Below are 22,280 nucleotides of genomic sequence, written 5' to 3'. Positions count from 1 at the left end.
TGCCATTTCTTTCTCCAGCTTCTTTTATAGATGAGGAAACTGAGGCAAACAGGGGTAAGTGACTTGCGCAGGGTCACACAGCTAGTAATCTGAAGCCAGGTTTGAACTCAGGTCCTCCTGACTCCAGGCCCAGCACTCTAGGCACTATGGTGCCACCTAGCTGCCCTTAAAAATTAGTGTGAAACTAGAATAAGAAAAATGAAAAGTAAGGGAGCAAAACAACTCTAATCTGACCTATAGAAATGAGGTTATTATCACTAAAAAATGGAAAATGAACTGAAGAAAGGACATTCCCCCTAAGCATAACAATTTTTTGCAGCGTTTCACCCAATATGAGGCAGTGGCTATGACAAAAGACCAAATGTGAGAGAGGATGGCGGAAGCAGGCTATCCCAACTCAGAATCTTATGGGAAGGACGTTGGTAGGTGATGATCAGTGGTGCTTCATAAAACACCATGAAGGCAGTGCCGGGAAAAAACCAGTTTAAAGAAAGCTTGGCACGTGGCACAATTAAGCACACTCCTCCTGAGGTCATTTCAGGGTGAGACCGAAAGAGGAAAAGCTGCAAAGATTTTCATAACAAATAGGACCGAGGAGCTGCCACATTGGGACTCAGGCTTATTGAGCAAGTAGAAATGGTCGTGAAAAATTAATCAGCATTTATGAAGTACCCATTTTGTGCCAGGCACCGTCTTAGGTGCTGAGGGCACAAAGATAGTGAATAAAGCAATCACTGTTTGCGTGGCGACTATGCAGATACATGTAGATATATACTGCATAAATATAGAGTGAATTAATACCAAGTTAAACACAAGCTAGTCTGGAAAAGAGGGCACCGGTGGTGGAGACGATCAGGAAATGATTTCACATAGAAGGGGATGCTTCAGGTAGGTGGGTCTAGAAGGAAGGGATTCTGTGAAGCAGAGACAAGGAGGGAGTGCATTCCAGGGATGGGGGTTCTCCAGGGCAAAGGAAGAGAGAGGAGGTCGAGTGTTGTTGGTGAGGAATATGGAGAAAGCCAGTTTGACTGGATCACTGAGACCATGACAGGGAAGCAGTCAGGTACAACAAGGCAGGAAAGACAAGTCAGGGCAAGGTTCTGAAGGGATTTAATAGCTAACCTAAGCATACATATTTGATTCAAGAGGCAGTAGGGAGCCACTGGAGTGTATTAAGTAGGAGATTGACGTAGTCAGATCTGTGCTGCTTTGGAAGCAATGTGGAGGAGTAGGGAAGAGGAGTCAGGGAGACTAGTGAGGAGGCCATTGCAAAAATCTAGGCAGGAGGTGACAGGAGTCTGACCGAAGGTGGTAGCTGTGTGACTGGAGAAGGATTGAGAAAGAGGTGGTGAAAAAACAAACAAAAAAAAAAATGGGGCAGCTAGGTGGCGCAGTGGATAGAGCACCGGCCCTGGATTCAGGAGGACCTGAGTTCAAATGTGACCTCAGACACATAACACTAGCTGTATGACCCTGGGCAAGTCGCTTAACCCCATTGCCTAGCAAAAACAAAAACAAAAACAAAAAAAAGAGAGAAAGAGGTGGTGGGAGAAAGATGAGTTTTGGCAACTGATTGGAGCTGAGTGGTGAAAGAATCCAAGATAAATGCCAAGGGCTTTCAGAAGGATGATAGTAATTCTTTCCTCTATTTAATATTTTATTGTTTTTCTCAAGTACATGTAAAAACAATTGTTAATATTCATTTTTTAAAATTTCGAGTTCCAAATTCTCTCCCTCCCTTTCCCCTTCATTGAGAAGGTAATTAATTTGATATAGGTTATACACATGTAGTCATGCAAAACACATTTCCATATTGGTTATGTTTTGAACAAAAACAGACCGAACCGCACTCCTCCCCCTCAAGAAAAATAAAGAAAGTAAAAGAAAGTATGCTTCGATCTGCATTCAGACTCCCATCGGTTCTTTTCTCTGGAAGGGGATAGCATTGTTCATCATATGTCCTTCAGAATTGTCTTAGATCATTGTGTTGTTGAGAATAACTAAGTTATTCAGAGTTGATCTTCATATAATATTGCTGTTACTGTGCACAGTGTTCTGGTTCTGCTTACTTCATTTTGCATCAGTTCATGTAAGTCTTTCCAGATTATTCTGAGACATCTTGCTTGTCATTTCTTTTTTTTTCATCATTTCTTATAGTACAATAGTATTCTGTCACATTCCCCGGTTGATGGGCATCCCCTCAGTTTCCTTTTTTTTTTTTGCTACCACAAAAAGAGCTACTATAAATTTCCTATATATTTATTTGCTATATATTTTTATACATATATGTCTCTTTCCTTTTTGTTTTTTAATCTCTTTGGGATACAGACTTAGTAGTGTTCTTGCTAGGTCAAAACGCATACATGGTTTTGTAATAGCCCTTTGGGCATAGTTCCAAATTGCTTTCCAGAATGTTTGAATCAGTTCACAACTTCTCCAATAATGCATTAGTGTTTCAATTTTCCCAAATCTCCAACATTTGTCATTTTCCTTTTTTGTCATATTAGCCAATCTGATAGGCGTGGGGTGGTACCTCAAAGTTGTTTTAATTTGCATTTCTCTAATCAGTAGTGTTTTAGCACATTTTTCATATGACTATAAATAGCTTTGATTACTTCATCTGAAAACTGCCTGTTCATATCCTTTGACCATTTATCAATGGGGTAATTGGGTTCTTATGTAGTTGACTCAGTTTCCTATATATGTTTGAGAAATGAGGCCTGTATCAGAGAAACTTGCTGCAAAATTTTTTCACAGTTATGATTGCTAACTATTTCCCTCCATGTTATTTTTCCCATTTATCCTGTTCTGTCTCTCCTTTCACCCTGTCCATCCTTGAAAGTGTTTCGCTTCTGACTGCTACCTCCCCTAATCTGTGCTCCCTTCTGTTGCCCTCTCTCCCTCCATCCTGTTCCCCTCCTACTTTCCTGCAGGATAAGATTGATTTCTATACCCCATCTGAGTGTGTATGTTATTCCCTCTTTGAGCCAGTTCCAATGAGAGTAATACTCAAGTGCTCCCCCATCTTCCCCTCCACTGTAAAAGCTCTTTCACACCTCTTTTTATGTGGAATAATTTACCCTGTTCTACCTCTTCCTTTCCCCTTCTCCCAGTACATTCCACTTTCTCATCCCTTAATTTTATTTTTGTGGATATCATTCCATCATACTCAATTCACACCCATTCCCTTTGTCTATGTATACTCCTTCTAAGAACTTTATCATTATCAGGGTAGTTAGGATTTAAAAGATTCCCATGTAGGAATGTAAAAAATTTAACCTTATTGAATCCCTTATTTCTCTTTCATGTTTATGTTTTTATGCTGCTCTTGACTCTCGGAATTGAAAGTTAAATTTTCCGTTCAGCTGTAGTCTTTTCATAAGAAATGCATGAAAGTCTCCTATTTCACTGAATGTTCATTTTTCTCCCTGAAGGATTATACTTAGCTTTGCTGTGTAGGTGATTCTTGGTTGTAATTTTAGCTCCTTTGCCTTCTTGTATCTTATTCCAAGCACTCTGCTCCTTTAATGTAGAACCTGCTAAATCTTGTGTTATCCTAACTATGGCTCCATGATAGTTGAACTGTTTCTTTCTGACTGCATGCAATATTTTCTTCTTGATCTGGGAGCTCTGGGAGCTCTGGAATTTGTCTGTAATATTCCAGGGAATTTTCATTTTTGAGAGCTCTTTCAGGAGTTGATCAGTGGATTCTTTCAATTTCTGTTTTACCCTCTGGTTCTAGAATATCAGGGCAGTTTTTTCATGACAATTTCTTGAAAGATGATGTTCAGGCTCTTTTTTTTTATCATGGGTTTCAGGTAGTCCAGTAATTCTTTTTGTTTTGTTTTGTTTTGTTTGTTTGTTTGTTTTTTGGTGAGGCAGTCAGGGTTAAGTGACTTGCCCAGGGTCACACAGCTAGTGTCAAGTGTCTGAGGCCGCACTTAAACTCAGGTCCTCCTGACTCCAGGGCTGGTGCTCTAACCACTGCACCACCTGGCTTCTCCATAGTCCAATAATTCTTAAATTATCTCTGCTAGATCTGCTTTCCAGGTCAGTTGTTTTTCCAATGAGATATTTCACATTTTCTTCTATTTTTTTCATTCTTTTGACTTTGTTTTATTGCTTGTTGATGTCCCGTGGAGTTACTAGCTTCCACGTGCCCAATTCTAATATTTAAGGAATTATTTTCTTCAGTGAGCTTTTGCACCTTCTTTTCCATTTGGCCAGTTCTCCTTTTTAATGTGTTCTTTTCTTCAGCGAATTCTGTATGCATTTTTTCATTTGTCCAATTCTGCTTATTAAGGCATTCTTCTCTTAAGTGGATTTTTGTGCCTCTTTTACCATTTGGCCTATTCTGTTTTTTAAGGTGTTTTTTGTTTTCTTTTTTTCAGTATTTATATTCAGTGTTTTTTAGTACCTCGTTTTACCAAGCTATTGACTCTTTTTTCATGATTTTCTTACATCACTGTCCTTTCTTTTCCCAATTTTTCCTCTACCTCTGTTATTTGATTTTAAAAGTCCTTTTGGAGCTCTTCCTGGAATTCTTTTTGAGCTTGAGACAGTTCACGTTTTTCTTTGAGGATTTGTATATAGGAATTTTGACTTCGTTGTCTTCTGAGTTTGCGTTTTGATCTCTCCTGTCACCAACCTTCTGGAGTCAGGTTCTTTTTTTGTTGTTTGCTCATTTTTCTAGCCTATTTCTTGACTTTTAACTTTATGTTAAAGTTGGGTTCTACTCCCAGGGTGGAAAGGCCACTGTCCCAAGCTTTAAGTTTTTTTGTGGAACTGCTGTCAGTGCTAGTTCTGGGCATCTGTAAGTTCCCCTAGATGGTATGATCTAAGGAGAGGTGTGTTTATTACTCTCCTGCCCTTTGCTCTGGTCTGTGTGCTCTTATCTGGTCTTTTCTGCCCTGGAACTGTGACCAGGGTCCCCTGATCTCCTTCAGCCGCAAGGAGTGTGTATGTGCTAGTGCTTCTTCTCACCCTGGGACTGCAACCCAGCACTGTGATCCAGATCAACTTATGGGTAACCTATCAACAGAGCCCTGCACCCAGTGTCTGTGAAGGGGCCCCCATGATCTTCTCACCAGTTTTATGACCCTCTATCATCTGTGGGCCAAGAGCTCTAGAGGCCACCACTGCTGACTCACTTGCCCCCACGGCCTGGCTTGCCAGCTGTTGCCTGTGCTGGATTGTGCTCCACTCTCACCTCAGTGCCACAGACCTTTCCTGCTGACTTTCTACGTTACTTTAGGCTGGAAAATTGTTTCATTCCATCTTTTTGTGGTTTCTGCCCCTCCACAATTTGTTTTGAGGCATGATTGAAAGTTGTTTGGAGGGAAATTTGGGAGAGCTCCCTTTTCTCCACCATTTTTGCTCCACCCCCTTCTTGTTTGGAGGAGGAGAGGGTTTTGGGGAAGAAATAGCTAGTTCTGCCTTAGACGTGTTGAGTTGGAGCTGTCTCCAGGAGGCACTGGGACTCTGTAGGTCTTTCCCTCTGAGATTGCCTTGTATTTCATTCGTATATACTTAGGAAACGTACACACTGCCTCTGCTTGGAGAGAGCAGGGGTTGTTCCAGTAGTCTGGCACAGTGCTTGGCATTGACTTGGTGCTGGCTGCTGGATGTGTCTCTGAATTCCTCACATTGATCCTTTTTTATGGCAAGTTCACTTCCTGGGACAGTCTTATGCTGCACTTGGTCCAGTCATTCCCCTGTGGCTGGCACTTCCACCAGAAAGAGTTGCTTTTCATATTTTTGGCATATACAGGCTCAGGAGTGGGATCCCTTGGTGATGGGCAAAGGCTATGCCCAGTTTATTAGCTTTGGGGGCCAAGTGTTTTCCACCAGGGCACCTCTGTGAGTGTCCGTTGACTATAAGGCTGTATAAAATATATTTATCCATAAATAAGTAAAAAGTAGGTAGTGTCTTGTCATTCCCATGATGCAGGTGGGAGGAAGTAAAATTTTAGAATTGTTTTCATTTTGTTTTCTCCCAGTAATTTGGAGAGGGATCTAAGCCAGTCTAAAAAGAAAGCCCGTTGCTTCTCCTGGGGAAATATCCTCTGTCTAGCGTGGGCCCTGGGGGCCTGCAGGGTGGGGGTGAAGGGAGGGGATCAGAAGTGAATTGAGGCCTATGTAAAGGCAGCTGGTGATGCATTGGGTAGAGATCTGGGCCTGGAGCCCGTAAGAGCTACAGTTAACTCTTGCCTTGGTCCTGGGCAAGTCACTTGACCTTTGTTTACCTCAACTTTCCTTATCTGTAAAAGGGGGTTAATAATGACCTCCCTTCCAGGGTTGTTGCAAGTATTCAATGAGATAGTAATGATAAAGCTCTTTGCAAACCTTGAAGCTGTGTAAATGCTCATGATTGTTCTGTCTTTGTGTGCAGCTGCCCTTCTGTTCCTGCAGATAGCTGTATCTGTCAGGTCCATCCTGGGCCTTCCTCGTATCTCTGAGCTCTCCCCATCCTGGTCATCCTCCGAGACCATTGCTCTCTGGCTTATGCCCATTTCTGTCTGGCAGGTGCTCTCCCTTCAGCACAGTGGCTCTGACTCCTCTCACTCTCAGTTTGCTGCCTACTGGAAGCCAGTCCTCTCCATGGATGCCAACTCCTGGCAGCGCTGGCTGCACATGCACCGGCTGGTGCTGGTCCTTGAGCACGACACGTAAGGGCGTGGGCCCCAGGGCATCTCAGTATTGGGGGAGGCCCGGGAGAGGGTGTGAGATGCAGAGGGCCACATCTGGGACACACTGTTTCTTCTCATACCCAGGCAGTCAGCAAGCAGGCCGGAAAGATAGGCTGTAGCCAGGTTGTGCAAAGCTTCCAGTGTTGAGTGGTAGACTTCATATTTTAGCCTCAGTGTTTCTTGAACTGAGGAGTGACTTGGTCAGACTTGAGGTTTAGGAAATCGTGTTGGCAGCTGGGTGGAGAAAAGAGTGGAGGATGGTGGAGGCTAGAGGGGATGAGGGACTGCCCCAGCACAGATGGGAGAGTTAGTGAGGAGGTGGAATCAGCAGACTTGGTGACTGACTGGGTATGGGAGGTGAGAGAGCCCTGAGGCAGTGACTGGAAGAAGGAGGGAGTCCAACAGAAATGGGGAAATTTGGAAGTGGGGTAGGCGTTGGGGGAAGACAGCTCATGGGTTCTGTTTTGGGCAGGGTGAATCTGAGATGTCTCTAGGATATCCAGTTGAAACGTCCAAGAGGCACTTAGAGATGTAGGACTAGCCCTCAGGAGAAGTGAGGTAGGTCCCTAATCTGGGACCCCTCTCCCAAGTTTATCCCAGTGGTGTCAAGGCCTTGGGTCTCTTCCTAGGCCAGTCCCCAAACACCTGCACACACCGGGGAGTAATGGCCGCTACAGCACCATCCAGTGCCGAATTTCACACTCAGCATTGACTTCTCTTCTCCGGGACTGGAGTAGTTTCGTGCTCGTGGAGGGTTACTCGTATGTCAAGCTGCTGCACAGGTGTGTTGAGGACAACGTACTGTGTGTGTGTGTGTGTGTGTGTGTGTGTGTGTGTGTCCAAGGCAGTAGAGGCTGGAGTCAAGGACATAAAGTTGGATATCTGTCTAGGGAAAGGAGGCTGATATCAGGAGGCTAGGACAACATCTGGATCTTCTGAATCCACATTTTGGGGTCTAAATCTAGCTTTTGTCAAAAGAACAACAGGAGCCGACCAGAACATCGAAAGGAGATCATCCTGTAGGAGACTGGAGGGGTTTGGACTAGTGAAGCAGGGCAGGGTTCGAATCTGGGAGGAGAAACTGAATAAAATTTTAAGGGGAACCACCTCCAGGTCCAGAATTGACCTTTTGAAAGAGGACTAAGGTTAAGGACAGCTAAGGAGGACATAGAATATAGAGTCTGGAGAAGATGACTCAAGGGTGAAAAGGAGAAAGGAGCTGGCCACTGAAGGTACGGTGAGAAAGGAAAGTGAAGCAGGACCATTAGTAGGGTAGGCACATTGACAGCAGTTTGGTGGGTGAGGCCAGTTGGTAAAAACAGGAAAGTAGTTGGGCCTGGAGGAAGTCTTATGTCCTAATAAAGTTAGGGGGAAGGCTGTCAGGTTTTAACTAGGTGCTCAGGATCAAGTTGTAAACACCCACAGGTAATTCAAAAGAACAAGACCAGAAATAATAGGCATCATTGATGGAGTGTGTTAAGATTTGTAAAGTGCTTCCCTATGTTATCTCATTAATCGTCACAACAACCCTGGAAAATAGGTGCTCTTATTATCCCCACTTTACAGAGGAGGAAACTGAGGCAGGCAAAAGGGAAGTAACTTGTCCACGGTCATATAGCTAGTAACTGTCTAAGGCCAAATTTGAACTCCAGTCTTCCTGACACCAAGTCTATCCACCTCTCTATCCACTTGCCTCTTAGCTACCTGCAAATTTTCAGCCCTCATAGGCAGTAGGTGAAGTAGTGCAGTGACTCGCAGCAGATGTGTGGTGTTTGTATTTCTCCCTTAGTCGAAAGACCAAGAGACTTGGGCTCTAGGTAGACTGATCTCCCTCCTGGAGGAGAGGGTCCCAGAGCTCAGAGAAGCCTCTCCATGTTTCAGGTTGGTAAGGAGAATGAAGTGTTCCTAAAGAAAACTGAAGTGAGGCTTTGATGGGAAACAGAGGAGGGCATATGTGACTGTGGTCAGGACATTGGGGAGTGGAGGAATATTACCCAGAGGAGGAAAGGAGGAAGAGGACAGCTGGCCAATTAGACTGTTCCTGAAGGGGAAAGCTGGCTGCTCTGAGGAGGAAGTAGCTGCTGGTTCCCCAGTATACAGGAATGTAGCCTATCACCAGCCATTCCCAGGTGAGAGCTCATCCATGAAGGAGGAGGCAGAGGCAGAAGAGGCAAGCAGCGGTACGTAGTGACTCTCTTCCCAGGGCCACAAATAGGCAACTATTTGCTGACCCAGTCACAGCAATTAGGGTGGTCTCTTATTTTCCTTGGTTCAGGACTGAGACCCTCCAAGACTTATCCAAATGGATGACAAGCACCCAAGCCAGGTAGTTCACTTGTACACAGGTGACAATTCCAGGAGAAACTTACAAGCTACTGCCAATGATTACAAAGTCTTAGGCAAGAAAGTGAAGACTATGGGGCCACAGATTGGGTTACCATCACTGTTATTCATTGAAGGCATGGGATGAAAAAGGGAAAAAGTAATTTGGAAGGTGAGCAGTCGGCTAAGAAGATACTTGTCATCAATGGGAATTGGCTGAACCGTGGTTTAAAATATGGCGATGACAGACTCCTGGCCAGAAATGCAGCGTGTTTAACAAAAGCTAGTCAGAGTGTATTTGCCAGAGATCTGGCAAATTAAAAGGGATTTAAACCAAAAAGATGGGGAGGGAAAAGACTGCCTGTGTATAAATCCATCCCCCTCCCAAGTTAGAGAATAACCACAATGAAAGAAGAAAGCAACTGAGAAGCTCAGAAATCCACAAGAGACAAAGTCCAAGAAAAGAATCTACGGGCACGTATCTGTCTACAAATGCTCAATAACCTAGAGGACTTAGAGACCCTAACACAAGGAGAGAGATCAGACCTTGTTGGTATCACTGGAACCCATGCCTGGACTGTGTTTCTGGATGGGGTATTTCTTATTCAGACCCCATTTGAGAAGAGAATTGTATATTAAGATGGTGTATTTTGTGAGAAAATCTAGAACTAGAGAAGAGAAGCGTGATGGAGAGGAGTGTTTGAGTAAAGGCCAAAGGAGGGAGAAGCAGAAGTGACTTTGTCATTAGGGTAGATTATAGACTGCCTGGCAGAAAAGAAACGGGAGTCTGGGAAACTCCTGGTCACAAGTCTGCCGTCCAGGCATGATTGAGTCACAGTGGGAGACTTGTCACCTAGCCATCCTTCTAGAGCTCTCTTCCTGACAGAAGCAGTTCAGCCAATCCCTTTGTGACTTTCCAAAGAGGAGAAAGTGGTTCTAGATCTGAATCTCACTAAAACGGAAGAACTGGCTGTGGGGGTGGAAGTGATGGGAACTTCTGGGAACCGACCACTCTTTCATAGGGTTTGTGATGGAGAGGGGAGAACAACTGGGCCTCTTCTGACCCAGTCACGCTATATTGAGGGCAAAGCAGATTGCAGGGATTCTGAAGAAAGATAGTAGGGTCTCCTGAAGTAATATGCTTCAGGAAAGTCAGCCCAGGAAGCATGGGAAATGCTCAAGGAGGAAAGCCTGAAGACTCAAAGGGAAACATTCCCAGAGAGGAAGAAAAATGGGATTTGCCCATGGAGATCGATAGGTATGCCTAAGGACTCAGCAACTTAACTTCAGTCTTTAAAAGAAATGTACAGAAGATGCAAGCTAAACCAAGTAACAGAAAATGAATCTAAGAATATGGCACGGTCTTGTGAAAGTTGTGTCAGGAGAGCTGAGGACAGCAAGTGGTGCTAAGGACAGGAAGCAAGGTTAAAGCTAATTTGGGGAAAGAAGAGAGAAGACCTTTTCTTGGGGTGGATGGGACAAGTTAACTGACAACAGAGAGAAAAAATTACCACTCGTTTCTTACTTTGCTTCTTTTTTTTTGTCTTCTGTAAAGAAGGATCTTTATGCTGAAAGTGAAAAAACAAAGTTGGCCAATGGAGTTGATACCCAAGATAAATAAGAGCATGTTAGGAGAATACCTCACTGCCCCAAATGAATTAAAATCATGTGGCCCAAATTAGCAGCATCTTTGATCCTGAAAGAACTACTAGATATTATTGCTGAGTTCAATGTCAGTAATATTTAAAAGACAGTGGACAACTGGAGAGACCTTCCAAGACTGGAAATGAGCAAATGTCCTGATTTTTACAAAAGGGAAGAAAAAGAGTGTAAACTATAGGTCGGCGAGTTTGATTCCTGGGAAGATTTTAGAATAGATCATGAAAGAGGTGATTGGTGAGGATCTAGAAAGGAAGGCTGTGATCACAAAGGGCCACCATGTTATCATCAAAAACAGATGATGTCAGCCTAGCCTCATTCCATTTTTTAACTGAAATAGTAAACTAATAGAGGAAGAGGGTGCTGTGGTACCTGGATTTTAGCAAAGGTTTTGATAAATTTTCTCATACTATTCTTGTGGAGAAGATGATAATGTAATCAGTGGTTTCGAATTGGTTGGATGGCCAGACTCAGGGAATAGTTTTAATGGTTCCTTGTCTGCATGGCAGAAGGTCTTAAGTGGAGCATCCCAGTGATCTCTGTTTGACCCTTTCCTGTTTAACATTGTTATCAGTGATGACATTGTTATCAGAGCATGGATGGCATGCTTATCAAATCTGTAGATGACACAAAGCTGGGAGAGATCATTAACACACTGGAAGACAAAGTCAGGCTGTTGACGGAGTAGAGCAGTGGTCTGAATCTAATAAGGTGAATTTCAGTAGGGACAAATGTAAAGTCTCACACTCAGGTACAAAAGGAAATCAACTTCACAAGGACAATATGGGGAAGGCAGAGAGCACTTGTGACCAAATCCCCATGGGGATTTTAGTAGACTGCACACTCAGAAGTGAGAAGTGTGATACAGCAGCCAAAAAAGATGTTGTGCTCGATCAGGAGAGACAGTGCTTCTGGAAATGGGGAGGTGGTGGTACCCCAGTGCTCTCTCCTTGCCAGGTTTCATCAGAAATATTGTGTCCAGGATTGGAGACCATAGTTTAAGAAGGATGTGATAAGCTAGAAGGTCCAGAGGTGGGCAACCAGAATAGCTGTGGGTCATGAATAATTGATGTGTGAGGATCAGCTGAAGGACCTGGGCATACTTAACCTGGAGAAGAGAAGGTTTTGGGGAGTTAAAATAGCCCAATTATTGGAAGGGCTGTCATGGGAGGAGAGTTTAGATTTGTTATATTTGGCTCCTGGAGCAGAACCAGGAGCAGGGGGAGAAAGTGGCAAAGAGGCAAATTGAGGCTTCATGTCAGGACAGACTTCTAGCAATAAGGACTGAACTGGGGACTGAGTTGGCTTCAGAGAAGGATGACTCCTTCTTCTCAAGATTCTTCACAAACAAGGTGAAGGACAATTCCTTTATTGTATGGGTTGGACTGTGTACATCATAAAATGTGAGATCGATGATACATTAAGAGTAAAAGACTTTTATTGTTGCAGGAGTTATCCCTGAGTCAGTCAAGTGACTACCATACTTAGTAAAGTATGAAAAGAAAGGATAATAACAAGAACCAGGTACTGTGTATCATTGAAACAACAACCATTTAAACAAGTAATTGAACGTCAAAAATGAGAAATGGACAATAGAAATGATACCAGCCATAACACTTTCTTCCAGAAAGTAAACCATTTAAAATCACAACGGAGAGGCCAAAAAGGCCTCAGCCTGCAAATATCCAACTTACTTGCCAAAAGGAAGGATAGTTGCCAAGGGCAACACTGTGTTCAGATGTAAACTCATTTTTAAAATCTTACCAGAAAGAGTGATGGATGGTTATGAGCAGTATCATCTCATAAAGCGTAGAGAGGCGGTGGAAGGTAAAACCAGTCTAAAGAAAACCTGACAAGCTGTCCAACTAAGCAAAGTCAATCCAAGGGCATTCAAAAATGAAAATGGAAGAAAGAATACAAAGAGAAGAAAAAATGGAAAAGATCTGCAAAAACCATTTTAACCAGCCTCTTCTCCATGGAGGGTGGTGGAACCGCCATACTTGGACCTGAGTCCTTTCAGAGGAGGCAGACATGGCATTAGAGAAGAAAAGACAGGAAAAGCAGTTAAATTGGGCCAAGAGTAAATATAGAGGAAATCTCTGTTGGAAATGGTCAATATACAAGGTATCTGAAGGAGGGGAAGAAAGTAAAGCCCTCAGATTTTTTTAGTATCATATAAGTGACCAAGAGAACAAACAGATGTTCATATGGATGGGTAGTAGGGGGAGGTTGGTGTGAAGAGGGTGAGGACAGTATACCTTTGTGTATATATGTATGTGAGAGAGAAGTAGACTGAGTACTGTTTGACACAGCATTGAGTTGTCTTGCGGTGTTGTTGGGTGGGACCTTGCTACGTGACATCTGCATGTTGCCCACTACCTTGCCCTTCTGCTGTTGAGGACCTTCGAGTCTCTTATCCACAGCCTGAGTCTTCCATTTCCATTGATCCCTAAGCTTTCTTTCTCATGTGACTTTTGGGTTTCTCCCACTTGCCCTACTGACTGACCCCCTATTTAGCCCACCGCTGCTAACCTCCCATGTCTCCGCAGTGCCCCAGACCTGCCCCCTTCCTCCTTCTACATGGTCCGAATTATCTCCAAAGCTCCGTGCATGGTGCTCAGACTTGGTTTCCCCATTGGCACACCAGCCCAATTACGCAACAAGGTGAGGTCAGGAGGCCTGGGGGGTAGCTTGGGTTGGAATACAGTTAATGTGAATTCTTCCCCGGGAAGGCAGTGACCTCGGGGGCCCAGGGAGGTAGGCATAGGACGTAGAACACTTGTTCCTCTCTCTCTAACATTGCTTCCCCTCCACCCGGCTCCCCCTTAGGGTCTGGGTGAATTCACTCCCCCTCCCTCAGCTCCATGTGTCCAAGGTGGGTGGGATCGGCCGCAGGGTTTGGAGATGACAGAGCTGGGTTGGAATCCTGAATCTGTCACTTACTGCTCTTACTGCCTTATAGTAAGGCCTTTCTTCTCTCTGGCCTCAGTTTCTTTATCTGTACAATGAAGGGGTTGGACTCAGTGACTTTCAGCCAGCCGTAGAACTGGAATTCCATGATCCTTTGACCATCGTTGAGGGAAAAGGGTATGACCCATTGTTCCTGGGTTTGGGCTTCCAGATTGTGGATGAGCTGCGGGAGGAGATCTTGAAGCTGCGCTTCCCCCACCGGGTGCAGAGCAAGGAGGCCACCCCCAAGGTGAAGCGGAAAGGGCTGGGGGCAGGTAGCTCCCCCTCCAAGTCTCCTCCACTCCTTGTGCCTCAACCCACCCTGTCTGATCGGCCCTGCTTGATCGTCCTGCAGAAGCCCCTGGACAAGCTGCTGATCAGGTCAGATGGGTCTGAGGGAGTTGTCTAATGGGGTGGGCTCTGTGGGGTCTACAAGGTGCTAAGGGGGTCTGGGGGTTATGACAGGCATCAGAAGGAGAGACTGAGGGGTCAGGAGGAGACAGGACTTTGAGTCGAGACTTAGAAATGTGAAGGAAGGTTTCTGGGTGCTGATGGGACTGAGTGGGAACTGAGGGGTTCTGGGGAGACTGGGAGGTTGAAGGAAGGGACCTTAACCGATGTCAGTCTCGGCTCTAAGGACCTTTGTACAGAGAACTGCATTCAGATGGTGCTGCCTCCCCACCCCATGACTAGCAGCCCCCCTCTCCTTCCTTCTTAAAACGCCTCTGACCCTTCCCTTCTCCCCGGCCCCTTCCATGAACCCTCCCGCTTTCTCCTGAACAAAAGCTCCTTTCACGTTGGAGTTCCTCCTGCCTCTTTCGTAGTAACTGGCTCCTGGGGAGACCTGTTTGTCCCTAGCGGACTCTGGGGCTCTGGCCTTCTGCCACTGCACGGGCTGGGCCTTTGTTCCCCGCTGTCTCCTCCTGCTGCTGCCATTGCTGGGCAGCCCTGCTCCTTCATGTTTCTGCCCTCTCCAAGTGCTGGCTGTCCCCAGCTTCTAGGTTGTCTAGGTCATTTGTCCTCATGGAGATCTCTGGCCATTCCTGTCTTCTCTCCCAGCCTTCTGCCACTGCTTGGGCCTCCCTGTTTTCACTTTGGAGTTTTTTTTTTTTTTTTTTTGGTTAGGCAATTGGGGTTAAGTGACTTGCCCAGGGTCACACAGCTAGTAAGTGTCTAGTGTTTGGTCTGAGGCTGGATTTGAACTCAGGTCCTTCTGACTTCAGGGCCAGTGCTCTATCCACTGCGCCACCTAGCTGTCCCTTCCCTTTGGAGTCTTGACCCTGCAACCTGTACACTTCCCCTCTGCTTAAACACTGAGTGTTGACCTTGTCCTGTTGCTTTTTTTTGCCTTGCCAAACTGCATCCTCCGTCCTGCCCACTAAGCAGATGTGTCCCCAGGGCTCTTTCCAGGATCCTCTTTCCTTCTCTCTGTCAACTCTTCAGGTGATGTCATCACTTCCCATGGGTTGGTTCAATCACTAGACAAACATTTATTATTCACCCTACTGTATGCCAGGCACTGTACTGGGTGCTGGGGATACAAGACAGAAAAGAAACAGCCCCTGTCCTCAGGGAGTTTACTGGAGGACCAGTGTATATAAACAGAAGTAGAAGACAAGGGAAATACAAAATCACTTGGGGATGGGGCTCTGGTAACTGAAGGGATCAGGAAAGCCCTCACATAGGCACTGGCATTTGACCTGAGCTTTTGGTTTTGTTTTTTTTTTTTTGTTTTGTTTTGTTTTGTTTTTTAGGTGTTTGGGGTTAAGTGACTTGCCCAGGGTCACACAGCTAGTAAGTGTCAAGTGTTTGGTCTGAGGCCGGATTTGAACTCAGGTCCTCCTGACTTCAGGGCCGGTGCTCTATCCACTGCGCCACCTAACTGCCCCTGACCTGAGCTTTTAAGGGAGCTAGGGATTCTAAGAGGCTGAGGTGAGGAGGGAGGGCATTCCAGGCAATGGGAAAAGCCTGGGCCAAAGGCCTAGAGGCAAGACCAGGAAAGTCATCTAGTAGGAATAGCAAGACCCGTTGACTGTCCCGTAGAGTGTGCAAGTGAGAGTAATGTGTAATCAGTTGGAGAAGATAGAAAGGAGTTAGGTTGTGAAGGGCCTTAAATGCTCAACAGGGGTTTGAACTTTATTTTAAAGATATTAGGGAGCCTCTGGAGCTTTCTGATCTCTGGTAGAGTGACATGGTCAGACCTGTAATCAAGTGAATCACTTTGGAAGTTGTGTGGAGGATCCTCAGAATGGGCGGAGGTTGGAGGCGGAGGGAGCAGTTGGGAGACAATTGCATCTTTTAGGCAAAAGGTGCTGAGGTGGAGAACGAGAGCGAAGATGGCGGCCAGGTGAGTGGAGAGAAGAAACGTATGTGAGAGGTGTTGGGAAGGTAGAATAAACAAGATTTGCTAACCGATTAGATGTGGGGAATGAGTGGGAGTGAGGAGTTGAGGATGACAGTGTGATGCGAAGCCTGAGTGATTAGGAGGATGGCCCTGACAGTAAGAGAAGTCGTGGGATGGGGAGGTGGAGAGGGTAGAGAATGGATTCAGTTTTGGGCGCATTGAAGATGACATGACCAATAGGCAGGAGCAAGCTGGAGGATGGATTTCCAGATCTGGGAGTCATCTTTCTAGAGATAATCATTGAACCCATGGAAACGGATGAGGATTGAGAAAAGGCCATAAGATTATGCAATCTAGAGATCCCTGGTGACCTTGGAGAGCTGTGTCATTGAATGGAGAGGTAGGGGGTGGATTGCAGAGGTTGAGAAATGAGGAGGGAAGAAATGAGGCAGCCAGTGTGGACTTTTTCTAGGAGTTTATCTGTGAAAGGGAAGAGCGAAGGCAGAACAATAGACTGAGGGGGTGGGGAGGCCCAGGGAGAGTTTTTTTGTGTTAGGAAGTTATGGGCAGCAGGGAAAGTATCGAGAGGGGGAGAGGTGGTGATGATGTGGAAGAGGCTGGGTCGGGAGTGTGTGCAGATGTGGGGCTGGCAGTGGGGAAGGGCCGGAGGGGCCACCTTCACAGAGACTGCGGGGAAAGTGGGCATGGCGAGTGAGGCACAGGGATACCAGAGAGAAGAACCACATAACAGTTATTGGTGGGGGAGATGAGAAGCTGGCTGACCCCATTCATGGCTCAGGCAGAGTGAAGATCACAGGAGTTGAACTGGCAGGCCAGGGTGTTAGAGGGCTGGCACCTTAAAGGTTGAAATCCCCTAGGATTGGAACAGAAGTTGGGGGGGGGGGGGAGCCCGTGAGTCAGGTACTGGAACTGCAGAAGAGAGGAGACGATACGCATTATCAAAAATGTTTAAAATGTTTCAGTGGCCCACTTTTTTCGGCATTGCTATTGCTCCCCTCCCCTATTCTAACTAGCGTTGTTAAGCGGCAGCAATCCCCCCAGTGGCCATGTGCTTTGCTGGACCTTGTGCCCATCGCTTCCTGTCAGCAGGCAGGGAGTGCACTTCGCTGTCGGTCAGGACTTTGATCGGGGTTCTCGAGTCTTTCCACAATGTTTGTCTTTCCCATCTTGTCCTCGTGTCAACTTCCTTTGCTCTGTTGGCAGTTGAGATTGCCCGGGGCTCTCTGAAATCGTTCTTTCCTCATTTCTTAGATTGGGTAACATTCTGTTACATTCGTCTGCCGTAATTTGTTAACCATTCCCCAGCTGATGGGCACCCTCTTGGGTTCTAGTTATTTTCTTTTTTCCTTTGAAAGCTCCTTTCAGAATTGGGAAGCACACTGCCTACTCAGTGAAGGTGCTGAGGAAATGTTTTTTGGATTGGACTTGAGGGAGGATTGAGGGCTCTGAAGAGGCAGTAAGTTGTCCAGGAGGTCTGAGATGGGGCCTGTGGGGCCAGAGGCTGACATTTAGAGACAGTAGCCTTGATGTAGGGAAGTAGCTGGCGGGGAGACCAGAGGCCTTATCTTGGAGACAGAAGCCTTGGCCCTGACGGGACCTCGAGAGAAAGCTGGGAGCATTGGGAGGTGCAGCCCTTGGGGAGATGGGGAGCAATTACTTGGGTCCCCTGATGCACAGGTATGAGAAGCTGCCCCTGGATTACCGCGCACCCTTCATGCTGACCCTGGAGCCTCCAGGACCGTTGCCTCTGGTATCTGGCCGCTCAGCCTCCTCCAGCCTGGCCTCCCTGTCACGCTACCTCTACCATCAGCGATGGGTCTGGACTGTCCAACCTGCCCTGGCCCCTGTTCTGCCTCTTAGTGCTGTTGCTCAGCTGCTTTCCACGCTTACCGAGTAAGTGGTGTGGCCTTGGCACGTTCCTCCCGAGCCCTTCAAAGGCAGTGGGGTGTGCGAGGGTTTTCCTGGACACTCTTGATTCCTCATTTCTGGTTTAATCTCTTCTTGACTCAAGAGTCCGTTTGGCTGAAGGTTTCCATTTTGCCTCCAGTGGGGACGGGATCATCACGATGGTCCTGGAGCTTCCAATCCAGGTATCTTCTCCTGTTCCCATCCCCACGGAGCCCCTTCCACCTCCACGCCCCTCCATCCCCCAAACACACGAGTAATTTAAACCTCGTCGTTCCTGAGTGATGCCCCTCCCAGCCTCAGGTAACTCGTCTGCCCCCAGTACCCAGGGAGACACAGAAGTGTCTCCGAGCCCCTGGCACCTCCTTCCCACTCTCCCATTGCCTCCACGCCATGGCCTGTCCTGGGAGCTTTACATCCCTAGTTCTGTCTAACTTCCTCTTGGCTACCCCTTCCTTATCCTTTGATGCTGAGACAGAGGACGGGTTTCTTAGTGGAGCATTAACAAATGACTAACTTGCAAAGCATGTGCCCAGTGCCCGAGCCCAGCCATCTCATGCTGACGTGCCAATGGGCTGGTACAGTTTCTGGGCCGGCCGGCCGGCCTTCCAGCCGTCCCCAGAACCCCTGGGGTGTATGGCTCCTGCCACAGGAAGGCTTCTGCAGAGCGAGCCCTGTCTGGTACAGACCAGCACCCCCTCTCCTTCGCCGCTCAGGCCTAGGCTCGGGATCTGCAGAGGCAGCCGGGCCCTTCTCTCTGCACCAGTTGATGGTACAGCCACAGCTCTTGCCCTCTCCCCTGTCCTCAGGGCCTGCCATATGATATGGCGCCCCCCCCACCCCGGCAGATGTTGACCATAAACCTCTCCTCTCCGGTCCTCAGGCCCAGGGTGGCGCATGCAGCGTTTCGGGCTTGACAGGGCTCCTGTGGGGCCACAAGGACCCATCTCATACTTCTCAGCAGGAGCACTTCCGCCCTAAGCTGAGCGCCAGCAGGAGCAGGGTGGCAGGGGTGTATGTTTGCATCTCTCATGTCCCTGTCTCTGCTGACAGAGCGAATCTCCTGGAGTGGCAGGAGGAAACGAGATCCCCACGTGCATTGTCCAGTATCTCCTCTTTCCTCCTCATTCCACCTCCACCAAGGACAGGTGAGCCTGGAACCCAGGGATGCCCCAGCTTGACACCTGCCTGTGTGGCCAGAGGGTGCCCACAGTGCCCAGGCAGGCACTCCCAGCAGGGGATCGGGTGCCAGTTGGGCTGCCTGAGCCCTCCCCCTGCAGCATCTGGGACCCATCCCCCTGCTGGCACTGAGGGCCTTCCCTGGGCAGCTTTTCTACAGATGATGACAATGATGCCGAAGTGGAGGGCCTGGAGGGGGATTCCGAGCTGAACCTGGTCACTGAGGCCTGGGTGGAGCCCCAGTGTGGGCGCGTGGGCGCTGGCCCCGAGGGCTGCAGGCATCTTCGCGGCCTGACCTACCCTGAGATTCCCCGTGCGGTGAGTCCAGACCCCGTTGCCTCAGAGCTGGCCCCTGGCATGGTTGAGGGCAGGGCCCTGAATGCCACCTCTGCGCTCCCCTCTTTGCAGCTCTTTCCCAGGGACGCCGCCTGCGTCGGCTCCATGCTCAGCTTCGAATACCTGAGCCATCTCTGCCAGAGCAAAGAGTGGAGTCCCCCGCCTCCTGAGCCCAGGGCTCCTGATGGTCAGTGCTGGGCAGCAAGGCTGGGAGGGAGCTCCCTGGTGCCCACACCGGGCTCAGGCTCTTAAGCCCTCCCCCATCCCCATCACAGGACGTGACATGGCCGGGGGCCTCTGTGTCCATGAGATCCCGTTTCGTTTTGATCTGATGCAGCTGCTGCTGCGGTGCCAGAGGATGCAGACATCCTTTGTCCTGCTCACCAAAGGTGGCTTATCCGGGACCCTCCAGGCTGACAAAGGGAGGGCAGAGTGGGATACAGGGCAGGACCTCAGAAGGTCCTATGGGTGGCGAGAAGTAGGTGCTTAGGGTGTCCTGTGGGGAGAAAGGCATGTCCTCAGGGTGTCCTATGGGACATGGGCAGGTCCTCAGGAGGTCCTATGGGGAGGAAGGCAGGTCCTCATGGGGTCCTGTGGGAAGGAGGGCAGGTCCTCAGGGTATCCTGTGGTGGGGTGGGCAGGTCCTCAGGTGGTCCCCCCATAAGGAGAGGGCAGGGCTTTGGAGTCCTATGGGGGGGGCAGGGCCTTAGGAGATCCTATGGGGGCGCAGGCAGGGCCTCAGGAGGTCCTATGTGGGGGAGGGCAGGTTCTCAGGGGGTCCTGTGTTGGGGAGGGCATGTTCTTAGGGTGTTCTATGGCAGGGGCTTGGCAGGGACCCCCAGGGCCAATGTTGGAGTGGGCATGGGGGAGCAGGGGCTGGGTTTTGAGCACAATCTGTGCTGGGCAGAAGCTGAAGGCCCCAGTCCCGAGGCCCACTGTCCTGCCAATGAGACGCTGCTGGGCCTGCTGCACCGCTGCTTGGGGCAGGAGCTGAGTGACCGTGAGCTCCCTCTTTCTGCTGCTGAACAAAAGACCTTTCTGAGCCAGGTGCTACAGTGGGGAGCCCTGGGTCCAGGTGAGAGCATCTTGACCCCCCAGGTCCCCACCCCACTTACCATCCCTCTGACTAAAGCCCTGGCCCGGACTCCCCCCAACACCATCACCGTCCTTCTTCCAGAGGTGCATCCCTCGGGCGGCTCTGGGAGCCTGGAGCTTCAAGGCCGCGTGGGCAGCTCTCAGGATGTGAGTAACTTTGTGGTCACACCTCTGGTCCGTCTGGATTCTCTTTCCTGGGCCTCCTTCTGAAGCTAGTCGGGGCAGGGTTGGGGAGGGAGATATTGAGGGTGGACAGACTGGTATCTGCCTTCTTGTAAGGGCCTGCTCCCTTGGCCTCCACACAGCCTCCCGCGGACACCTCACCGCCTCAGTGGCGCTGCTATGGCCGGCTCGTGACACCGCAGCACGTGCTGCTCACCTTCCTCCCAAGCACCCTCACAGGTATGGCCTTGCTGTCCCCCACAGCTGCAGCTGCTCCCCACTCTGGAACTGGGGAGCAGGGACATCCACGCATTCACTGGGCTGCCTTGGGAAGTGGTGAGCTCCCCGTCACTGGAGATCATGGAGCAGAAGCAGAACTGGAGTTTGCTCCAGGGCAGGCTAAAAGTCACTGGGGACCCTTCCTGCCCCACCTGAAAATGGAGTCCCCAGGGCTTCCTCTTGAAGAAAATAATTTGTATTTGTGGAATCAGAACTTAATCCCATCTGGAGAGTGTGCCCTCCCTTTCAGCCACAACCATGAACTCCCAGAGCCTCATCTTCCCCTGAAGCATTTGATTTCTATTGTTGCCAAATCCCCGCGGGCTGCCAGGCTAGTCGTTGTCCCCTCCTTTCCTCTTGGCCCTCAGATGGCCAGCGTTGTCTTGCTGTGGTTCTTGTCGTGGGTCCAGCTTTTCCTCAGAAATCCTCAAGGGGATCGTGGGCCGTCCCCGTCCCCCTGAATTCTTTGAAATTTCAGTACTTCTTTCTCTCCACACGCTCCCAGATGTCCAACGACTAGTTGCTTGTGGTCTTGGCCGGCCCCTTCAGGAAGAGACAAGACCTGCATTGGGAGAGTGGAATGCCATCTCTAACCCTGAGGATTTGGGAGGAGTGGGTCAGAAGACTACCAAGGCCCTGATCCCTGCCCTCAGCGTGACCCCTGCCAGCAGTAAGGCCTCTCCTGTGGGGCGGGGACAGGGAAGTGTAGGGCCCAGTGAGACTCAGGCTGTGGACCACTGGGACATGGAGACAGTCATCATCATTCATTAAGCACCCGCTGTGTCCCAGGCCCTGTGCTAGGAGACATATTTCCACAGAGTCTTAACAGGCACAGAAGAGAGCTAAAGGGATTTGGGGCAGGCAGTTGCAGGTGGTAAGGGTGACTATAGTGATGATACCTCTCCTCCTATTCCCCATAGGCAAAACCCAGGATCAGGGGGAGCTCTCTGTGCCTCCTGGAAAGGACCCACAGGCCTGGCCTGGGCGTCAGGCCTCCCAAACCGAAGGTGGGGAAGGGCCACGTTCCCGCTGCCCAGTCTTTGTCTACAGCTGTTCGCTGGATGCACTGAGAGAGCAGGTGGTCAGCACGCAGCCCTGCAGGGCTCCCCAAGACCTCACCCTCATGTGAGTGGCTCCCAGCCCTCCCTCCCACTCTTTACTGACGTTTGTGCAGGGGACAGGGTAGGGAGTATTGCATGCTGTCAGATGGACAAGTGATAGAGGAGTGAGGATGGATGGGATGGATTGATTAATGGATGGATGGATGGATGGGATGGATAAATAGGATGGATAGTTAGGTGGATGGATGGCTGGATAGTATGGATAGGGTGGATATATGG

At 48.6% G+C, this 22,280-nt stretch overlaps 1 protein-coding gene across 2 annotated transcripts in view; it reads left to right on the top strand.

Annotated features, from left to right (window-relative positions):
- The window catches only part of SZT2 (SZT2, KICSTOR complex subunit), an 83,375-nt gene that overhangs the window by 18,474 nt on the left and 42,621 nt on the right, over positions 1-22,280 (top strand). For both annotated transcript variants that reach the window (XM_027838185.1, XM_027838184.1), the window contains 15 exons: positions 6,526-6,668; positions 7,319-7,471; positions 13,220-13,334; positions 13,792-14,000; positions 17,662-17,877; positions 17,996-18,074; positions 18,943-19,037; positions 19,218-19,386; positions 19,477-19,591; positions 19,680-19,793; positions 20,312-20,479; positions 20,582-20,646; positions 20,805-20,901; positions 21,446-21,610; positions 21,861-22,065. In XM_027838185.1, coding sequence (XP_027693986.1) covers positions 6,526-6,668; positions 7,319-7,471; positions 13,220-13,334; positions 13,792-14,000; positions 17,662-17,877; positions 17,996-18,074; positions 18,943-19,037; positions 19,218-19,386; positions 19,477-19,591; positions 19,680-19,793; positions 20,312-20,479; positions 20,582-20,646; positions 20,805-20,901; positions 21,446-21,610; positions 21,861-22,065 — 2,108 coding nt within the window. The remainder of the gene's footprint in view (positions 1-6,525; positions 6,669-7,318; positions 7,472-13,219; positions 13,335-13,791; positions 14,001-17,661; positions 17,878-17,995; positions 18,075-18,942; positions 19,038-19,217; positions 19,387-19,476; positions 19,592-19,679; positions 19,794-20,311; positions 20,480-20,581; positions 20,647-20,804; positions 20,902-21,445; positions 21,611-21,860; positions 22,066-22,280) is intronic.

Source organism: Vombatus ursinus, unplaced genomic scaffold (genome assembly GCF_900497805.2).
Source record: "Vombatus ursinus unplaced genomic scaffold, bare-nosed wombat genome assembly UNPS02014825.1, whole genome shotgun sequence".
NCBI lineage: Eukaryota > Metazoa > Chordata > Mammalia > Diprotodontia > Vombatidae > Vombatus > Vombatus ursinus.
The sequence above is the reverse complement of the archived record's forward strand: the minus strand, read 5'-3'. Positions and strand labels throughout refer to the sequence as shown.